The 21,424-nt window shown below is 37.8% G+C and overlaps 1 protein-coding gene across 4 annotated transcripts in view; it reads left to right on the forward strand.

Annotated features, from left to right (window-relative positions):
• MCTP1 (multiple C2 and transmembrane domain containing 1) overlaps nucleotides 1-21,424 on the forward strand; it is a 498,591-nt gene that overhangs the window by 466,994 nt on the left and 10,173 nt on the right. For all 4 annotated transcript variants that reach the window (XM_078153123.1, XM_078153125.1, XM_078153124.1 and 1 more), the window contains 2 exons: nucleotides 14,287-14,396; nucleotides 19,046-19,155. In XM_078153123.1, the coding sequence (XP_078009249.1) occupies nucleotides 14,287-14,396; nucleotides 19,046-19,155 (220 nt within the window). The remainder of the gene's footprint in view (nucleotides 1-14,286; nucleotides 14,397-19,045; nucleotides 19,156-21,424) is intronic.

The following is a 21,424-nucleotide window of genomic DNA, read 5'->3' on the forward strand; positions in this document are numbered from 1 at the left end:
TCTGACCTTCTTCATTTGTAAAGTAGGAATGATAATATTTGTCCTTCCTGTATTTTTTTCAGGGGGAAAAGAAGAGGGAATAAGCATTTATATATAGAGCCTATGTGCCAGGCACTGGGCTAAGCACTTTGCAAATATTATCTCATTTGATCCTCACAACAACCCTGTAAATCAGGTGCTTGTTGCAGTTGAAAAAACTGAGGCAAACAGAGGTTAAGTGACATGCCCACAAGCTAGTAAATTTGTCTGAGGTTAAATTTGACCTCAGGGTTTCCTTCCCAGTATTCTATCTACTGTCCAACTCTTTCAGTCTAAGAGTCAAGGATAAATTATTCCTGCTTAACAATAGTCATCTTCAGAGCTCTCAAACAATTTACTAAATAGCACTGGAGAAGATTTGGCCTAATAGTCAAGTCTTGAGATATCACGAGCTTGGTTAGTTCATCAGTTAGGTTAGTGGTAATCATAATGATAACTAACAAGTATAATAATAACTGTGGTATTAATATAGTACTTTAAGGTTTACAAAACACTTTACAGATATCTCATTCTATCTGACAAGAACTTTGCTATTATTATCCTCAGTTTATAGAAGAAACTGAGGCAGACAGAGGTGAAGTGATTTGCCCATAGTCATACCACTAATAAGTGACTGAGGTGGGACTTGAACCCAAGTTTTCTCCTTATGTTTAAAAGCATAATATTTTGGAAACAATAACTTTGGAAGAAACTTTTTTAAAATGAAATTTATTGGGTGCAGCTAGGTGGTGCAGTGGATAGAGCACTGGCCTTGGACTCAGGAGAACCTGAGTTCAAATCCGGGCTCAGACACATAACACTTACTAGCTGTGTGACCCTGGGCAAGTCACTTAACCCCATCGCCTCCCCCCCCAAAAAAAAAACAACAGCAAAAAAAAAATGAAATGAAATGAAATTTATTATGAATTGGTTTGAAGTAGCATTTGATAAAGACTTTTGTGATAGCCTTCTGGACAAGATAGAAAGAATGTTAACTACATAATACAATTAGGTAACTTTGGATCTGGAACACTAAAGAATAATGGACCAATAATATCTGAGGCTCAATTTGACCTTAGGTTTTCCTAAGTCCAGGGTCAGCACACTATCTGCTGAACCATTTGACTGTTTCTAGATAGAGTGTTACACTTGGAGAGAGGAAGCCTTGAGTTCTAATCCAGCTTCAGACACTTACTAGTTTGTGACCCTGGCCAAGTTGCCGCAGTTTCCTCAACTATAAAATAGGGATCATAATAGCATCTATCTTAAAGGGTTGTTTTTAGGGTCACACGAGTTAATTTTTGTCAAGCCCTTAGTACCTGGCACGGAATAATCACTTAATAAATGCTTGTTTCCTGTATACTCCTTGTGAACTCTGCCCTGGTCAAATTACATCTTGAGTATTGTGTTCTGCCCTAGAACCATATATTATGAAGGACAATGATAGGTTGGAATGTGTCCAGAGAAAGGTGAACAGGATGTAAAGGAGACTAGAGACTATGCCATACAGAAATTGGTTGAAGGAATTAGAAATGTTTAGCCTGAAAAAGGGAAGACTTACAGGTGAACTCTTTTTAAGTATGTGTTTGAGAGACTTTTGTGTAAGATAAATTTCTCTGCTTGGTCTCAGAAGGCTGGAGTAGTTGCAGTGGATGCAAAGTAGAGAGCCTGATTTCAGCTTGATATAAGAAAAAAGACTTCTTAACAATTTGAACTGACATCCACTTTGGAAAACTGTGGTTGCAGAGTGTGGCATGAAGTGTCACACCTAGTCCTTCTCTGTCTTGGTTGATTTTGCTTAACCATTACAAGGGAAGATTCACTGCACATCTTGGGGTGGGAGAGTATATCTGCAAATAATAGCAATATTTTTTAAAGTAAATTAAAAGTTCGTATTTATATAGTACCACAACATTTACAAAGCACTTTTCTCAAAACAACTTTATAAGAGGATTAGGAAAGTATTTAGTCTCATTTATAGATAAAGAAAAAGAGGCCCAGAAAAATGAAGTGACTTGCCGAGGGTCATTCAGCAATAGAACTGGGAATTGAATGCATTTCTCCTCACTCTGGCTCTATCACTCTCTTCACTATACTAATGCCTATATTTTTCCAAATACTTAGAATCATGATCCTTTAAGTATTCTCTATTCCAGGTCAAGCATCCCTAGTTCCTCTCCTGGATCCTCATGTAACTTGGCTTTGGGTTTGCTTGCCATCTTGGTTGCTTTCTTATGTATTCTAAGAATACTTTTACACTCTGGAAAATGCCCTTCTTAAAATATGCCATCCAAGGCGCAACACAGTACGTCAGGCCTGATCTGACCACTGCAGAGAATACTAGGTCAGTAACCTCCGTTGCTCTGGATGTTGATTTTGTTAATATTTTTTGGCTGCCATTTTATAGTGTTGATTCATTAAATTTGTAATTCACCAACCCACCCATAGACACTATGGTATTTGGTTTGGGCAAGTATTATTTACATTTTACAGGGGGGAAAAACCTCCCCAAAGTATAGAAATATTTAATGATTTGCCTATCTAATTCTAGCACCAGAAATAGATTCTAGGCCTCCTGACCCTTAATCTTATGTGCTTTCCATTACACCATCATCTATCTCCCTCTGATAAGAGGATTATTGTGAAGTATCATCTAAGGTGCAGCTAGGTGGCACCATGGATAGAGCGCTGGGCCTGGACTCAGGAAGGCTCATCTTCTTGAATTCAAATCTGACTTCAGAAACTTACTAGCTTTGTGACCCTGGGCAAGTCACTTAACCCTGTTTGCCTCAGTTTCCTCATCAGTAAAGTGAGCTGGAGAAGGAAATGGCAAACCACTCTAGTATCTTTGCCAAGAAAACCCCAAATGGGGTCAGGAAGAATTGGACATGACTGAAAAATGACTGAACAGTAACATCATCATCTAAGGGGCTACTTAACTGTCAACCTTTCTATTGTCTATCAGATTCCTCAATTGATATTGGGGAATATATTACCTTGAGGAGATGTGTGTGTGTGGGTGTGTGTAGTTAGTTAGATTGGCAAGCACCCCATGGAACATGCATAGTAATTGGCCATCCCACAGAGCATGAGATGAGCTCCCCTGAAAACTTCTAGGGACAAAGGTTCATCAATGAAGGACTTGTAATTTTAGAATATGCAGCAGATTCTGGGAGGGCCCAGGGTGGGTGGACCTCTTCTGTAAAGGACTTTCTCTGGACTCATCTCAAAGACTAGAATCAGTGCCAAATGGCCTGGCCCCTAAAGAGAGAGGTAAGGTTCTTTTTGTCAAATTCTCTGAATATTTATGCCCCCACCCCAGAGCCCTGAAGCAAATCACTTAAGACAGGGTTGTCTTACATCTAAGGTCTCCCTGAAGAGGTGGTATAGAAAGCAGGTACAGGATGCTGTATTTTCCTTCACATCAAAGAAATGCTTAATATACAAAAGACTCCTAAGTACATATTGGTGAAGACTTTAGCAAGTAGCAGTAACTTATCATTACTGGTACATCCTTCCAGAGGTCGACACTTAAAGAAATATGAGACATTTTGCAGGACTGTTGAATTGGCATTTTTCCCCTGCCTTGCCACTGCTATCTTCAGGGAAGGGTGAATCTTCTGGCAAGCCAGGAAAAGGTTTTTGGCTTTTCTTCCCCAAGAAGGTTGTTGTTATAGAATACTTTTACGGATAGCTCTGTTTGAGGGACCTAGAAATTTCTAAACTCTTGGGGTAGCCATTTCCTAAAAGTCCATCTTGCAAATTGCTACTTAGCATTTAGTTTATATGCTGCTACTTTGCTAAGATTATTCATTGTTTCAACTAACTTTTTAGTTGTGTCTTTGGGATTTTCCAAGTATATCATCCTATCATCTGCAAAAAAGAAATAGTTATAGTACCTGATTTACTTTTCTGATTCTTTCCATTTTTCTTCTTTTATTGTTATTGGTAAGATTTCCAATACAATATTGAATAATATTGGTGACAATGGACGTTGTTGTTTCATGCCTTATCTTACTGGGAAGGCTTCTAGCATATCTCCATTACAAATAATGCTTGTCGGTGGTTTTAGGTAAATGCTATTTTTTTTTTTCAAATTTAAGAAAAAATCCATTTATACCTATACTTTCAAGTGTTTTTAATAGAAATACATGTTGTACTTTATCAAAAGCTTTTTCTGCTTTCATATGATTTTTGTTACTTTTATTACTAATATAATTAATTATGTTAATAATTTTCCTTATTTTAAACCATCTTTGCATTCCTGGTATAAATCCTCCTTGGTCATAATGTATAATCTTTGTAATATATTATTGTAATCTTTTAGCTAGCATTTTATTTAGGATTTTTGCTTCAAAATTCATTAATGAAATTGGTCTATAATTTATCTGTTTTTACTTTCCCTGGTTTATGTATCAGTATCATATTTGTTTCATAAAAGAAGTTTGGTAGGACCCCTTTGCCTGTTATTCCAAATAATTGATGTAATATTGGAATTAGTTGGTCTAAATATTTGTTAGAATTCACTTGTAAATCTGTCTGGTCCTGGTGCTTTTTTCTTAGGAGCTCATTTTGGCCTGTTCAATTTCTTTTTTCTAAAATAGGTCTATTTAGATATTCTATTTCCTCTTCTGCTAATCCAGGCATTTATATTTTTGTAAATATTCTCCCATTTCACTTAAATTGTTAAATTTATTGGCACATAAACTAATAAAAAAGTATGTATAGAATGATTTTATATATATATACATATTTGTATCTAATAGTAGCCATCTCTAGGGTGAGGAGGGTAGGGAAAAAAGAAAAGTTATGTAACTTTATTATATATGTTTAAAAGCAATAGGAAGTTGTACATAATATATTTGTGGTTTCATGCGCAATCATTTTTTTCCTATTCTACTATGTTATAGAAATTTTTTATTTCTTAAGTTCAGAATAAAATTTTTAAAAAATTGGCAAGATGTGAGGCAGATAGATTTTTCTCTTGTAACCAAGATTTTATTGGTTATTTGGTGATCAGTATACAGATACTATGAACATGTTATATATGTTTTAAGGTATGTATTAAAAGATCTAAAAACTGGAAAAAAAAAAGATTGCCACTTAGGAACCTATGCTCAGGAAAGAAATACAAAACAGAAGAGGCAGCCCTAACACTTTGAAATCTACCCTCAAGCTTACCTCAGCCAGATCATGCGTTGCCTGTCCTGGGTGAGTAAGGCACCATTTCTAGTCCTCACAGGAAACCCCAAAGAGAGAAAGAGAGAAAAAGCTCTTTTGCCACAAATTCCAGAGAAAGAGAAATGAAGAGAGAGCCAGAGGGTGGAGTCACTCCTTTTAAAATCTACTGTTGGAAAACTTTTGCTCTTTAAGAAAGAGGCTAATCTTTTTGATGCAGCTTTGAAAGGAATGAGAGAAAACAAGGGTATGACCAGAGAGCCGTCTAGGTTTTGTTGTGCTATCCCAAGGAAAACAAAGCGTTTTAGCATTGAGACTCACATATCCCAAGAAGTTGTGGGGAGAGTTTAGTGTGTATTCCATGGGGTGTTCTCCAATCCAGTCAGTATATACATAAGTATCGGATAGTGCAAAATCCAAAACTAATATTGGCCTGATCACACTTGGTCTGTTCATGCAGTGCTAAAGTAAATATGTGGTGATTTGAATAGCTTTCTAATGGCTCCGTTAAAAAGATTGTTGGATTTGGAAGGAAATGACCTGGGTTTGAATCTCAGTTTTCCCACTTACTCCTTGTGTGACCTTGGGCAAGTTACTTGGTCTCTGTTTCCTCATATGTAAAATGAGGGGGTTGGATTTGGTGTCTCTAAGATTCTATCCAGCTTTTGTCATAACAGAAAATTTTCATTTTATTTGTTCAGTCACCAAGCACTTATGTTTTCTTTTCTCCTAACCCCCCCCCCAAAAAAAAATTTCTGGTGATAAATATGTATAGTTAAGCAAAACAAATGCCTTTCCTGGACGTATTAATAAAAAAAAGTATGGTTTATTCTTCATATGTCTATCACCTCTCTGCCAGGAAGTCAGTTGCATTCATCACTGGTCCTTTGGAATTCTGGCTAATCATTGCATTGATCAGAATCTGGAAGTCTTTCAGAATTGCTTACTTGTACAATAATTTTGTTATACTATAACTAGCTCTCTTGGTTCTGCTCACTTAATTCTGCATGCAGTATTTCTCATATTTCCCTGAAATCATCTCTTTCATAATTTCTTAAAACATAGTAATGTTCCATTACTGTTTTTATTATTTATTTTATAATTTATAATAGTATTATACTATTCCATATGCCATTTTTTCAGTCATTTCCCAATTGATGGGTATCCTCATATAGGGTTTTCTTCCTTTTCTTGCCTAAGTAATTCTTTGTCCTATCAAAAATAAGACCCAAAATTCAAGTACCCTTCCTCATATATATGCATGATTCATGCCTTACCCAAGTAAAATTCATTTGTTTGAAAGCCTTACATTTCTTACCTTTTAAAGAAATGTATTGTTTCCACTTTTGTTAATAGATACTAGAGGATTGGTTGAAATGGGTAGAAAACTATTTTTTTCCCCCTGGGATTAATTGGGTTTTGTTCCCTGTATCAGGGGCTTCAAGGTCACACATATCTTTGTATTCCTCTATCCCTCTCCCTTTCCAGTGAGATGTCACCTCTTTCCTGGCTCCCATTTTTCTGAGAAGGCATTACCTAACAAATAAACCTGTGCCTTACTCTGTCTGGTCCATAAAATATTTCTCTCTTTATAGTCATTATTTTCTTTTAAGTTTACAAGTAAATAGTTAACAATAACACATCCCCTTTAAGCTATACTATCACTAAAATGCTACTGAAAATGTACATTCTAGAAAAAGCATAGGCCTAAGTCATACCAGAAGAAGGAAAAACTAGGACCAGGTAAATGCTCATTCTGCACAAAACATATGCCATGTCAGCAAAAGGAAAAAAATAAGATCTTGTCTGTGTAACATTATAAAGAATCTACCATCATTCTCTAAAATAGAAACTGACAAGTTAACACTAAGTCATCTGGAGCAAAACTGAGCATGCATAAAAGGTTTCCATACATTGGGAATTCTTCTTAAGATGTCAAAATTTCCCTGTTTTATATGAACAACAACAACAAAAAAAAAAAAACCCAAAAACAAACAAACAGGTAAATAGAAGTAAGACATTCTCCCTGCCTAAACAAAGTACCATACCCATTGGTTTGAATGAAAAATAGAACATTCCTACTACACTATATGCATTGTTGGTCTTATTAGCTCTTCAGCGTCTCGGAAAATTCTTGCAGGTCCTGATGGTTAAAGCTGCAGAGGGGTGTGTGTGTGTGTGTGTGTGTGTGTGTGTGTGTGTGTGTGTGTGTGTGTGTGTGTTTTTATTTTATTTTACTTTGGTTTGTACCTTTCATTTGACTGGTGCAGGGAATTCCTGGTAAGGAAACTTCCTCCTCTCCGTGATTAGCCACTGTTAACGAAATTTTTAGTCTTCCAGAAGTACCCAAATGTTTTAGTGATTTGTCTAGTCACCCAGCTAGTTTGTGACAGAAGCTAGATTGAAACCTAAATCTTGATTGGAGGCCCACTCTATCCACTCTACTACATTGCCTTTCAAGATCGTGTTTCTTACAGCTGACATCAGAAAGGACAATGTACCAAGAAAGCTAGCAGTGAGTTAATAAAGTCAGCACAGAATTTCATGGTTAGTCAAAGCTGCATGTGTAGAGCTAGCTTTTCACTTATTTGAGGCCTTGTCTGTGAGAATCACCAGTATTTCAAATTTCAGACTCCACAGCAATGTTTCCAGTGTGAGGGAGGAGAAAACATTGTCATTGCGTTCTGGGCTCTGATCCAATTTTACCTCTGTCCCTGGGTTGGAAGAGTATTTCAAAGAGTGATGCTGTGGAATGTCATTTCCTAGTAAATCCTTTGGACTCATTGTTATTATCTGTACAGTAAAACTCTTATTGCTTACATTGGACACTGGCATGTAATCAGGCACGTTTAGATGATTTTAATCCCAGGGCCTACAAAATGGCAGTGTTTGTTAGCAAATTAGAGAATGAATTTGCCTGATCAGTGTCTACATTCAAAACTTTTTTTTTAAATTAAATTTTATTTATATCTCAACTCCCCAACCTGATAGTCTTAAAAAAAAAACGGTGGGGGAGGGGGAAAACAAACCCTTTGAAACAAATACATGCCGTCAAACAAAACAAATTCTCCAATTGGCTATGTCCAAAAATATGTCTGCTCACCCACCAGCAGAAGTAAGAGAGCTAGAGTTGAGACAGATGCCAAGCTGTGTCCTTTTACTAGTTTTTGTGGGGGGTTTTTTGGTGGGAAGCATGTTAAATCTGAAAGCTTACATTCTGTTAAAACAAAGCCAGGAATTGCTGACACAGAGGATCAAATTCATGGTGTCTCTAAATTTTCGATGAGGCTCAGAGAATTTCTGAGGAGGGTAGATGTAGAGTGGCCTTCATTAGAATTCACATGCTTTGAAGCGTTAGAAATTGCTTTCTTTTGCCAGTTATATGCTTTCAAGTTACAAAAATGGTTTGTGTAATTCTGAATGACTTAACTCAAAGAAAATGCACTAAGAACACCCATCTGAAACTAAAATCCTTCAGGGGTCTGTTTGTTAAGGGAAAAGCTTTAAAAAACAAACAAACTTTACCATTTTTCCTATGAAAGTTTTACTGCAGGAAAATGAGATAAAATAATGTTTCTCCAACTACTTGTTGGACATTTGGAAAGATCTTCAAGGGCAGGGCCAGCACTAGACAAAATTATTGATAGGAACAATTTTTTTTTAAAGTTTCTGTTCTGCCTTTACCTCCCTCTGGTACCTCTTTGGGAATCAACTCCTAGGAGTTGATGAATGCATGAAAAACCTTTTAATAAATGTGCCAAGCTCTGGGGATAGAAAAAGCAAAAACAGTTCCTGCTCTCAAGAAGCTTACATTCTTACTGCTGGGGAAACAATGCCTGTAGGGTAATGTTGGCAGGGGAGGGGGACTTTCATTCAAACAGTTGGGGGAGGGGTTGGAGGGAAGGGTATTAGGGAAGTGGATTGACACCCTTCCCTGGAACTGAGGCTGAGTTGATTTGATTACAGTTCCAAAACTGGAGGGGAGAATAATGGAAGTCAAATCCTTGAGAATATAGGTGAGAAGTAGAGAGTGAAGTAAAACTTGGATAGGGCCTTACTGAAATAGTGGACCAGGACCAGCTAGGTGGTGCACTGGCCCGGAGGACCTGAATTCAAATGTGTCCTCAGACACTTACTAGCTGTGTGACTCTGGGCAAGTCACTTAAATCTGATTGCCTCCAATAAAGAAAAATAGTGAACCAGTTGAGACAGTCAAAATAGCTGACCCCAAATGGGAAGTTCCAGAGATGAAATCATTAAAACCTCCAGGACATAGTACCAACCCGTTGTTTTTCTCTCAAATACCCGTTGATTTTCAATAGCCCAAGCCATGCCACTATAAGAAGGAAAGCAGTGTTCTTACCAAGAAAGTATCTGCTGGATGTCAGTCAGAATGCAAACACACTGAAAGCCTCTTGGTTTCAGTTTTGTTTTCACAGAATTTCAAATTGCTAAATGTCTTTTTTTTTTTTTTGGTGAGGCAATTGGGGTTGTGACTTGCCTAAGGTCACACAGCTAATAAGTATCAAGTGTCTGAGGCTGGATTTGAACTCAGGTCCTCCTGACTCAAGGGCCACTGCTCTATCCACTATGTCCCCAGCTAAATGTCTTTGAGAGGCATAGAGAGGCCTTTAATAAGTCCTGAGATCAAATCCTCCCTGTCAAACATACAGGCTGTTAACCTGGGCAAGTGTCAGTCCCCAGGTTTCTCTTTAAGACTGGAAATGGCAGAGCAGCTACTAGAGGGAATTTGCTCATTGGGAGGTATGCAAATGAAATCACATGTTGGGCCAGCCCCAAAATTCCATCTTTAGGTTGAAAGCCAAAGGGCCAGGTTTTCCCAATATGTGTGCTATTTCCTCCTTGTAAAATAGACACATTGACTCTCTCAGGCCATTATGATACTCTCTTTTTTAAGTTATTGCCTCAGTGAATGGAGTTATACCCTGCTGACCCAAAAGAATGAATGTGTTTTTTCCCAGAAAGCTTTCACCACTAAGGAACAATTTAAGTCCTTGGAGAATCTGGTATAATTTGCTGGTAACATAAGTATCACACTACAGCATAGACGGATGTGAGGAAGACTCGTTGGTAGTGCCTTACAGTTGTTTATGATGTTTTAGAGGCAAGTTAAAAATCTAACAAATAAAAAAGATTGCTTAAAAATTATACTGAATCATTAGAAATAGTTTTGCAATATAAATCTCACATGCTTCCTGATTTATAGCCACTGGCTGTCTTTTATGGGTAATTTTTTTAACATCTTCAGAAGAAACTTTAATAATGCATTTTTAAAGTAGTCACTACTGAACCTTTGGATGATTAAATGCTATATGATATTTCCTTCATCCAAGCTGGTTTATAAAGGAAAGCAAAAACGACAATAAAAGAAATGTACCAATTTATTCTCTACTAATAAAGTATTGAACATTAAGAGGAAAAAAAAGTATGAAATATTGGAATGCAACACAGAGCAATTCCATTACCCATTGCAGTTTTGGGTCATATACTGTATATAAAGAGTAATTACTTCATTCATTGGAGACCACAGTGGAGGGAGGCAGTTTGTGATAAAAGAGATTTTAATATAAAATTTCTATTCCAAAGCATTTGCTTTTCAAAGCTTTGCTAACATTGCAAAGCATCTTCTTGCTTTGGAGAAGACACTTAAATTAAGAGTGGGAAGCCAAAACCAAACCAAACCAAACCTAGCCAACACAACACCAACTGATTATCAGAGGGTTTAGTTTAATTGCTAACTCTGAAGTTTTGCAGTGTGTGTTAAAAAATGGTCTTTATAGATGAATTTTGAAGAATGCTTTCTCAGTTAGCCAAAGCCCCATGTAGAATGTACATTAACGACATCTGAAATGATAGTTTCCAGAATGTTTCTTGCATTCCATCATTGAATTGAAGCTCCCAAATTTCACTTCCTTTGTCAATTAGTTGGCATAGTGCCAGTCATACAAAAGTTTTGGGATGAGGTTAATAATAGGCATAAGGAAAGATAGACCACAGTACCTGAAATGAGTTTCTTTTCTTTTTTTAATTTTTGTTGATATCTTTTGTCTTTACATTTCCTAATTTCCCCTCCACCCTTAATCCTCTCCTCTCCCAGAGAGCCATCTCTCATAATAAAGATTTAAAAAATAGAAAGAAAACAAATTCAGCAAAGCTGATCAATACATTAAAAACTGCTATTTGATGCGACTGCACCCCAACCCCCTTCAAAGGTATTCAAAGATATGAATTTCCAAAACCTTTGAAGACGAAGATACTTTCCCCTACCTTTGTTGTAATGTCTCTTCAGATACAGCCCTTCCACCACAGATAGAACTGAAAGGGCCAATTACAACAAAGATATAAAACATTATCTCTTATTGGGGAATTTTCCTGGCTTACAAATGTTATGCTTTCATCCTAATTTTGATTTTCTTTTCAAAGAGAAATCATGGAGATGCTTTATTCTATTTCATATGATTAAACTCAGTTTGAATTTAAGAAAGTAAGGGCCAGAGGCCAAGGTGTTTATTGGCCCAGAATGTGTTATGAAGTATACAGGAAGCAGTCACTACTTATTTTGATTCTAAAGAACACAATTATGTAATTGAGTTAATTTTTTGTTTGTTTTAACTGGAGGAAGAAAAAAGATGATAAGTTGAGGCATCCACATTTGCATTGGCATGTGACTTCTGAAGAGAGTAACATGGCATAGGTAGTATTTGCTTACCTTACCATCAGTGAGAAGCTTTATGGAATATATCTACTCTCACTGGCTGACACTCCATTTAGACATAAGTGAGGTGAATGATATGCTTTGAAGTCTCCCTTGGAAATTTAATTTCAGTATGACTACACTTCGTCTGGTTATAAATTGACTCCCATGTCACTGGCCACAGTGATTTCACCTCAGTGGCAGAGAGCATGCCAGTTGCCTTTATATATCCCCTCTGTTTTGAGGTGGCTGAAGTCCAAACATGAAATGTTTCATGTGTAAAGTGCCCAGGGCTCCTCTGAAATGGATAGGAAGTCGGCATGTAAATGTAGCATTATTATTCTAGTTCCCCTGGCTCCTTCCAATAAGTACTGACTGACACGTTAAGAGGTCTTAAGCTTTCTGGCACAATATTCAAAGTGTTAAAGGAAGTCAATTTAATGAAATCGGATCTACATTTCTGTAGACATTCACACTGTCATGGAAGGTGGATTGGATGGTCCCCACAAAGCCAGCTGGGTAAATTTGGGTGGTACTGGATTCCAAAGCAGAATTTCAAATGGTGGAAGGACCACCACTGGTCCTTTCTTCTGCAGGGGCCTGAATTTCATTCCAGGCCTTCTTGTTCAGTCTGGCGGAGTTTCTCTTCCCAGAGTCCCAGGGCTTGGCCAGCTTCTCTCCTTGGATAAGGTTTGGGCCACACCCTCTTTTCTATCAAGATCTTCCTTTAAGAAGACAACAGAAATTTTCTAATATATTAAGAACATAAGCCAAAGGTTTTTAATGTAAGCAACCATAGAGAAACTGGTGGGAGGAAGGTGGAGGGGGAAATGGGGCAAAGTAAAAAATAACAGGCAAACATTACAAAGGAGAAGTGTTTAAATCTACTGGAATAGGTAACCTCTGGTCTTCCATGAAATGTAGATAGTTAGGTTTAATAATCCTTATCTATTTTTCTTTTTTTTCTCCTTGGCCTCCTTCTCCCACTCCCTCCAAGTCTCAAGAGTTTGCTCTATCCAAAGAGTTTGCTCTTTTTACACCCTAGCTGGATTTCTGCTCACACTAATCCATTTCACTCTCCCCCTTTGACTAGGAAACAAGTCCCTCCAGGTCACCTCACCTTCACTTTCTAATGGTGGAAACTCCACTTACTATTCACCACTCCAGTTCTCCACGCCTTCGCTTTCTAACTGTAAGAACTTTCCACCCAGTGGAACAATAGGTTTCAGGGGCAGTCAAGTCTAATTTACATTTCAAGAGAGACCTTGGTGTTGCTTACCTTTCCAAGTTCCCTAGCTCCTGGCTGGTAAAGTCAGAAGTCAATTCCTTACTTCCCTATGGGTCAATTACCAAGCTCCCCTAGGTACTTTAACCGAGCTTGAATTTAGTATAAACCCTGTGGCTTCTGAATTACAGAGAATTGAACATGGTAAACTGATTACTAATAGCCTGTGCTACTGAATAAGATAAATGCTGTATCTAAAAGTGTTCAAACTTTACAGACCACCTGAGTTGCTCTGACATCTAGAGACTAACAGTCTCTACATATGCATTTTCCCGCTAATTGCTAGGTTTCCCTTTCACCACCCATTTCTCATTTTTCCTTTTTCTCTGCTGCTGAGTTTTCTGAAACTACTGCAAAATTTAGACTTCTGGGATTAAAATTGGGACAGGGAGCTCTGGTGAGATAGAGAGGGACCTGAGATTGGTCTAGGAGCTGGTTCAAAGAAATGGAGTTGGGGTTTATGATTCCCTTTGTATTAAGAGGAATGTTTTTGGAAGAGGATGAACCCAGATCTTATGAGTTGTCACTCTTAAACTATGGAAGAGCCAAGTGCTTTTCTGTATCCCTATTTACCATTTACTCGTTATATGAAATAGAAAAAACAACAAAAAAACTGAATTCAAAGGACTTGGGTTCAGTTCTTGCCTTTGCTATTTACAATCTGTCACTTTGGGCAAATCACTTTCCCCCTTTTTCCCTCTCCTGATGTTTTCAAATCTATTAAATGAGAGGGTTAGGCTAATAAACTTTTTCCACTAGTGACCCCTTCAGCACTTCTTAAAACCCACGTAGGGTTGCGACTCACAGTTTAAGAAGTACTGGAGTAGATAATGTTAGTAGAAGGTCCATTTCAGTTCTAAATCCTGTGATTTAGTATGTAATTATGCTTTAGCAGAATTTATGTATTTATAGGAGCCTTGTCCACAGTACATTTAGTTTATATACATCACATATACAACATATGCACATACGTATAGCTATTTCCAAAAGAAAAAAATTATAAGGTTAATTCATGGAATTCAAACCCAACAGAGTACCCCTTTCTCCCCCCATCCTTAACATGGAATCTCTCTTTTTAATTATGTTTTAGGACAGTGAAAAAAAAGGATTCATAAATAAAATCTATGCCATCCAAGAGGTGTGTGTCAGCGTCCAGAACATCCTTGATGAAGTGGCATCCTTTGGAGAGAGGATAAAAAAGTGAGCGCTGCTGACGTATGGGACCTGGCCTCCTTTGGGATAGGGCTCCCATTTGTTTGTTACAGGGCAGAGTGTCACATGGTTTTCTTGGGAGGGGACCTCTGGGTGATCTATTGCTTGGTCTCATCATTATTTATTTTGCTTTCTGCCAACACTGGGATTTAGGAAGTTTCTGTCATTTTCATTCTGAAATTCAGCACATATTGGTTGGAATGGAATCATAGCTCCCACTTTGAAGTAAGAAGTAACACGGTCCTTAAGTTTAGCACATTTAAAGACCAAAATACTTTGTTCCTAAATGGAGTAGAGATTGTGATAGGAAAAAAAAAACACTGCTAAATAAGGAATTCAGGTATTCAACATATATTTGCATTTTATTGTTGGGCAAGTTTTCTTCGTATTGAGGTTATCTTGAATACAAAAAAGTTTATTTTATGTAGAGTACTGCGTAAGGAACTGTCTTCAGTTCTCCCCAGTTTTTGTAAATTAAACAGTGGAGGTCATAGCTGCGGGAGAAATACATTATCATCTTGTTGTTTAGATTACCCACACAAATTTTAGAACTTTTTGCAGTCTTTTTCTTAAACAAAATAAAAGTGGCTTAAGCTAGAATGAAAAAGTGGAGGCAGTTCTTTATTTTTGTCTAGTGTATTTAGTTTTGTTACAAATGTTTTAATTTACTGAAATACTCTTTATATAAACATTTTTTTAAAAAGGAATGTAGATTTAAAAGGATTTGTTAAAAAAACTGTACTAAACATAAATGTTATTCTAGTCTCCATAATGACTGCTAACAGCCTATTCTAAGCAATGGTGCTATGTGGATGGATGTGTTTTCCTGTAGTTTTCACTTATCTTCTCATAGCTTTGTTTATTATTCATATCCAGCAGATTTCAGGATTTTAGGCTTACACTAACTTTGTCAGAAGCATATTGTTTGAGCTCAAGGTGTAAGTTATTCGTCCAGTGCCTTTCATGTTACTGGGGGATAATATATTTTATTTGTGATAATTTCTTGTGTAATATAGTTACCACATATGCATAGGTGCTGAGTTTCTTTTTGGGAAGAGGCAGGGTAATCCCAATAATTGTAGCAGTCTCCTCTCTCTCCCAAATTCACCTCCAAGCAGCGTTCCCTCCCAGATTTCCAAGGTCTTCTCCTCATCTACTTCAGATGTTATTTCCATCCCCAAGAACCTTCCCTTCCAATCCACACAACAGCACTCTACAACATCAAGGTTCTATCCTGATAATGTGCATTTTCATGTTAACTATTCTTCTTTCCCTGGGCCTGCTATGTCAAAGTTTGAGACTTGGAGATGGAAAAACCGTGATTTTCAGTGCAGAAAACTTTGAATTATTTGCTTTAAAGTTGATGGAAGGAGGAGAAATGAGGTTGCTTTTTTCCCCCTCTAACATTTCTAAATGTTGGGAGGCTGCCACCATGGAACAGGTGTTTGGCCAGAAAACGTACAGGGCCACTTGAAGAAAAAGGCTGAGTTCTGGCTATAGAGCAACGTGGAGGACATCTGGACTTTGCGGAGCTTTCCATGGTGTGGGCTAAATGGCAATGTTTCAACGCCTTGCCAACATTATGGTTCCTGCACAAAGAAACTGTGGGGTGCTGAAAAAGAGATGCTTCTCCTGGGACCAAATCAGTGAAAACAGTTTGTCCTGAAAGTAGTTTCACAAAATAGCAAAGCCCCTTTGTGGATACCCTCTCTTCATTAAATCATCATTGAAGGAAACTCTTTGCATTCTTGAAATTAATCAAAAACTCTTCCCTCCCCCCATCTCTTTCTTGTTTCCTTCTCACCCTTCTCTCTCCACCTCCTCTCTGTATCCTTGTTTCCTTCTCTTCTTAATCCCCCTCTTCTTGCCATCCCCTTTTGTCTTTCTCCTTCTGTTTCTCTCTCTCTCTTCATATCTCTCACCATTCACTTCTCTTTCCCCTCTGCAGGGAAGAGATACTTTGGAATAAGGTTCTTCACATTTTAATCTAGAAAAAAGGGCAGCAAAACCTTCCCCCCCACCCATAATCACACTGGTGGAGACTGTCCTTTGCTATTTCTTTCTTTCTTGTCCCTCCAAGAGGATTAACGCAAAATGCACCGAGCCCATGCTAGGACAGCACAGAAGGAGGTTTCCAGATTGGATAGTCAATGTCCTCACACATGGGGTAGTGTGATCGATAGCTCTGAGCTGAGCCACAGGAAGGCAAGCAGACCCTCAACCTTCTGTTCACTGCAGATCCAGGCAGGAGAAAGGAAACGAGCAGGTGTCCCTTGAGGAGAAAAGAAGTGATTCTACACCTAGTGACAGTTACATAATGTTCACTTTGGAAAGATGTCAAAATTGCTAGTGAAGAAAAAAGACAAACAAAAACAAAACAGCCAGACCCTACCAATTATTTGAAGCAACGCATCCAAGATAATCCAACCATAGTATTTCAGCTCTTTTGCCAGAAAGAATATGATAAAAATGCCGAGAGAGAGAGAGAGAAATCTAAGAAATAGCTGCCACATCCAATTTAATTGACCCCCCCCCTTCACTAACTCAACCCTTGGGTAAGAACCCACGTTTCAGCCTTTCCAGAGATGAAGGACTATCAGAAAATTCCTTTATTTCCTCAACAATCTGCATAAGCTGGATGCCCAACCTCTCTTTGCTGTGTTTTAGGGCTCGAGAGCCAGACACCAAGGTATGTTGGTGCCCCTTTGGCAGTTTAACACTGGTAAGATGTTTTGAAGGATGGCATTATATATTTTAAAATGAAAATAGAACTGGGTTACCATCCCAGGATGCTTCGTAAAGTATCTGTATACTTTATGCCCTTCCTCTTAGAAAGCTGTCAGTGATTTTCCAGGGAACTGCTATATTACTACATGGGAGCCAGATCTTTAAAAATCACAGGGCCTTTTTCATCTTCATTTCTGTATATTTATCTGTTCTTTTTTTCTCTTTTGCCTATGTTGCATATTAACTTTCCCCCTGCCTTAACTCACTATTTAAAAAAAAAGTTATTTTATTCCTTTCTCATTTTTGGATGCAATTCCTTATTTTTAAAAATTTCAGCCTTGGATCTATTCCCATTCCCTTTGCATGGGGGCAGAGGGAGGTGCTATTTTAAAAGAAATCCTCTTTATTCTCATCTTTTTTTGCTTTTGTCCCTTACCTTGCCATTCAACATAGGATTTTAGGTCTGGAAGAGTCCTTAGAGGCCTATTCTATCCTCTCATTTCACAGATGAGGAAACTGAGGCCCAAAGAAAGGAAGTGACAGAATCACAGAATCTCAGAAGTAGAAAGGATTTCAGAAATTAGCTTACCTCTCCCACACCTGATCAACCTGTTACAAAATCCCTATGAAATGGTCATCTCACTTTTCCTTAAAAACATCCAGTCAGTAGCAAACATTATTTCCTGAGCTCCTTTCCACTTTGTCTAGTCCTAATCCTCACCCACACGACAACCCTTCAAATAACTGAAGACAGCTATCTCGCTCTCCTCTGCTGCCCACCAAGTCTTCCCTACTCCAAATTAAATATCCCCAGTTCTTTCAAGTGATCTTCATTCCCATGATCTTGAGATCTTTAACCATTCTAGGTGCCTCCTCTGGATGTTCTCTGGCTAATCAGTCATTTAGAGACTCAATAAATGTCACACAAATAGTGATGGGGCTGAAACTAGAAACCCAGAGCTCACTTTTTTCAGTCTAATAATCTTGATGTTACACCATGGTGAAGTAGAAGTAGGAAGACATCACAGCCCATTAGTGCTCTCCCCACTCAATTTTCCATCTAATTTATGGTCCTTCCAGTAAAAATGCTTTTTTTAAAAAATCAACTCTGTTTTCTACAGGAAAATATTTTGTGGGCTTTTGAATTTTTGCAAAGCTAGAACAACTCATTTTTCTTCTTTCCTTGACCTATATTTCTGAAATTCAACCAAAGGAGGAAGTACAGTCCCAGTTTGAGGGGAAATTTAGATGTTTCATAGACCAAAGGAGTCTATCTTCATACATGTTACTTCCCTGGACACATGTTAACAAATTTTTGCATGGGAAGTATAAAAGGTTTGATGATAGACTTACAAGCATGTTTTATTATTACCAAGCATTAGAAAATATTGCTTTATATTTCCACTTGAACAAGGGAAGAACAAGGTGAGTTTACTGTGGGTGGAGGAGACAGAAATGAAGAGGAGGGTCAAAGGTCTCTAGGGCATGTAGTATCAAACATGCTTCCTGCAATGCTTCTCTCTTTAGCTGGGGCAGAACCAGATTAAAATGATTGAGGGATATTTAACAAAATAAATAAAAATACAGTAGGACATAGATAATGTTGATATGACATGATCTTCATTTTGCAGTTTTAGGGATCTTTACTTATGATTTATTAGGCCCATTTCCATTTGAGTTTGATACCACCTTGGAAGCCCACCAGAGTTCAGCTGGTAAAGAACAAAACCAGAGCTCACTTAATGCCAGTTCTGTGAAGGTCACTCTGCGTCTCAGTTTCTACCCTAGCTAGAAAGTGGTGGAGGCTAATTAGGCCCATCGTACAGATGTGAAGTCTGGTCATTATGTGCATCATCTTTGGTTGAAAGTACAAAGTGATATGATTGCTGACACGTTAATTTTTCATTCAGCACATTCAACTGGACTGTCCCATTCTTAAGCTGGCTGGCAATTGCTGCCCTCTGTGCGTTCACAATCATCCTGTATTTCATTCCGCTGAGATACATTGTCCTTGTCTGGGGTAAGTAAAGCCCTTTTTTTAAAAACAAAACAAAACAAAGCAAAACTGTCTGAGCTACTTAGAACAAACTGTTTTTAAGGGATGAGTTACACTGTCAGTAGTTCTCTGTATTTATGGTCATGAAGCTGCTCCATGATGGAAAGAGACAGGTCTGTTAAAAATCACAACAGTGTAAAGATTTAGGCCTACCTGCAAAATGCATTTTTCTTGCCTGGCATTGTAGCCTTCATCATACTATAAACATGGGGCTGTGCAGATTCTTCATATATCAAAATGTAGCTTTGTCTAGATATTATTCTGATTTATTTTCACCACTTATACACAAGCAGAGGCATTTCAATCTATACAGTGCATTTAGGACAATATGCTTTTTTTCCCCCCCATGGCACTTTATCATCTGATAGTGTACGCAAACATGAAAGCGTACGTATATGGGAGGCTGTCTAAGAGGTCACCTTTAGGCTTACAGAAAAGAACACGCAGTATTTCACAGATGAGGAACAACAAATCTGTTTTGTTTCTACTAAATCAGAATGTCTACCTCCTACATTCCTGTTTTCTAGATAACATTTCAGTCCTGCCTTGTTCATGTAGTTATTGTTAGTCAAAAAGCATTTATTAAGCACCTACTAGGTACCAGACACTATGTTAAGTGTTCCTTATCTACTGTTCCTAAGCCCAGACCCACTATTTGGGAGGTTGCCTGTGTCAGTGCTGTCTAGAGTTAACTTTTTTTTTCCTTTCTTGACAAAATTCATGGTTGGGAAAACTCAATTTTCAGCCTCTGAGGACTACTACCATATAAACCCACCAAGTTAATGATTTCAAATAATCCTTTTTCTTTGCCTATATATAAATCAGTTGGAAAAAGGGAAAGAAACTGTATTGAAGGAGAATTGTGCCCTCCCCCTTCCTTGTTTCTAATATGAAACAAGGCACCAAAATGGGTCATGAACTTCCAAAACACATCTGGCTGTCAAAAGGAAAAAAGAGCAGAAGCAAAACGTAAGAGTGGGTTTTTAGTATTTTTTTTTGTATTGAAAGAGCTTTATGACAATCTACCTGGATAAAATGATCAGTGGCATTTGGGATATTCTGTCTCCAAACTCAAGTCTTTGCAAGTTTGAAGAGGCTTCCTTGTCATACCTAATGCAGACCCAGTTATCTCTGGCCATTCATTGCCTTTAGCCCCTAAAAACCAAAACAAAACTCGAGCTGTTTTCTGGAGTCCTGCAATTTAAAGAAACTCCAAGCTATGACATTGTTCTTCCCACAGGAGGGAAGGAGCAAGAGCAGTCCCACTGTATTTACTGAATGTTTAGTCGCTCATCTTTCATTCATTTCTATGATATTTAAAACAGATGCTGTTTTACTGAAGGAATTAGGGACAAGTGTCACCTTTGGGCAGTTTATTACCTCCAGCCCAGATAGGGTCAGACTTGTCCCTGGCTTAGCAAGGAAGTCTTATTAAAAAAAAAATCCACAGAATAAAAAGGTGTGTCTATATTCTGTGGCACACATTAGTGGAATCTAGTTTTCTTTCGTGGCCCCTTAAGAAAAATTTTTTGTAACTGTTGCTTCATCAGATCGGATAGAAAAAGAATTGTATTTGATTTTGTTGCCCTGAATGGGTTGTTGAAATATTAATCAGAAATTTGAGAACTATTCAGGCCACACCCCATAAGGAGACAGAGACTGAAGTCAATATTTCATGAAGGACTGGGTATCTACCCATGTTTCACCTCCTGAATCCTCAGTTAAGAAATTGGAAATGCTAGTCATCTATTTCAAGTTCTCTTTAGACCAGTAGAGTTTATTTCATTTAAAGCACCCAATGTGTATAATCCCAAATACTGTTAGATCCCTTTCCAACACAGATTATAATGGGAATCAAAACCTTTTGAACTTTTAACTTTCCCATTTAAAAAAACAAATCCCCAAACTAACAACGGGTGCATTTTCTTTTGAGAATTCTTGTTTTAATTTATAAATGACTTCCAGAATTGTGGGTGTGTGAGAGAAGAGTTACCTACTCCATTCCTACCAGGTGGGTGCAGAGTAGCCCAATTATAACAGTAGGCTAGGGGTAATCCTGGTAACCCTCTAGGCAAATGGTTATCTCACAAGATACATCTTCAAATCACTGCCAAGCATGTGAACAACTAGATACATTAGAGTGACCGTCAAGAGTAGGAACTAATTTTTGCTCTTCTTTGTATCTTGAACACAGCACAATGCCGGCAGCTTAATAAATGCTTGTTGACTTGGG

Source organism: Phascolarctos cinereus, unplaced genomic scaffold (genome assembly GCF_003287225.1).
Source record: "Phascolarctos cinereus isolate Bilbo 61053 unplaced genomic scaffold, phaCin_HiC Scaffold_4;HRSCAF=312, whole genome shotgun sequence".
NCBI lineage: Eukaryota > Metazoa > Chordata > Mammalia > Diprotodontia > Phascolarctidae > Phascolarctos > Phascolarctos cinereus.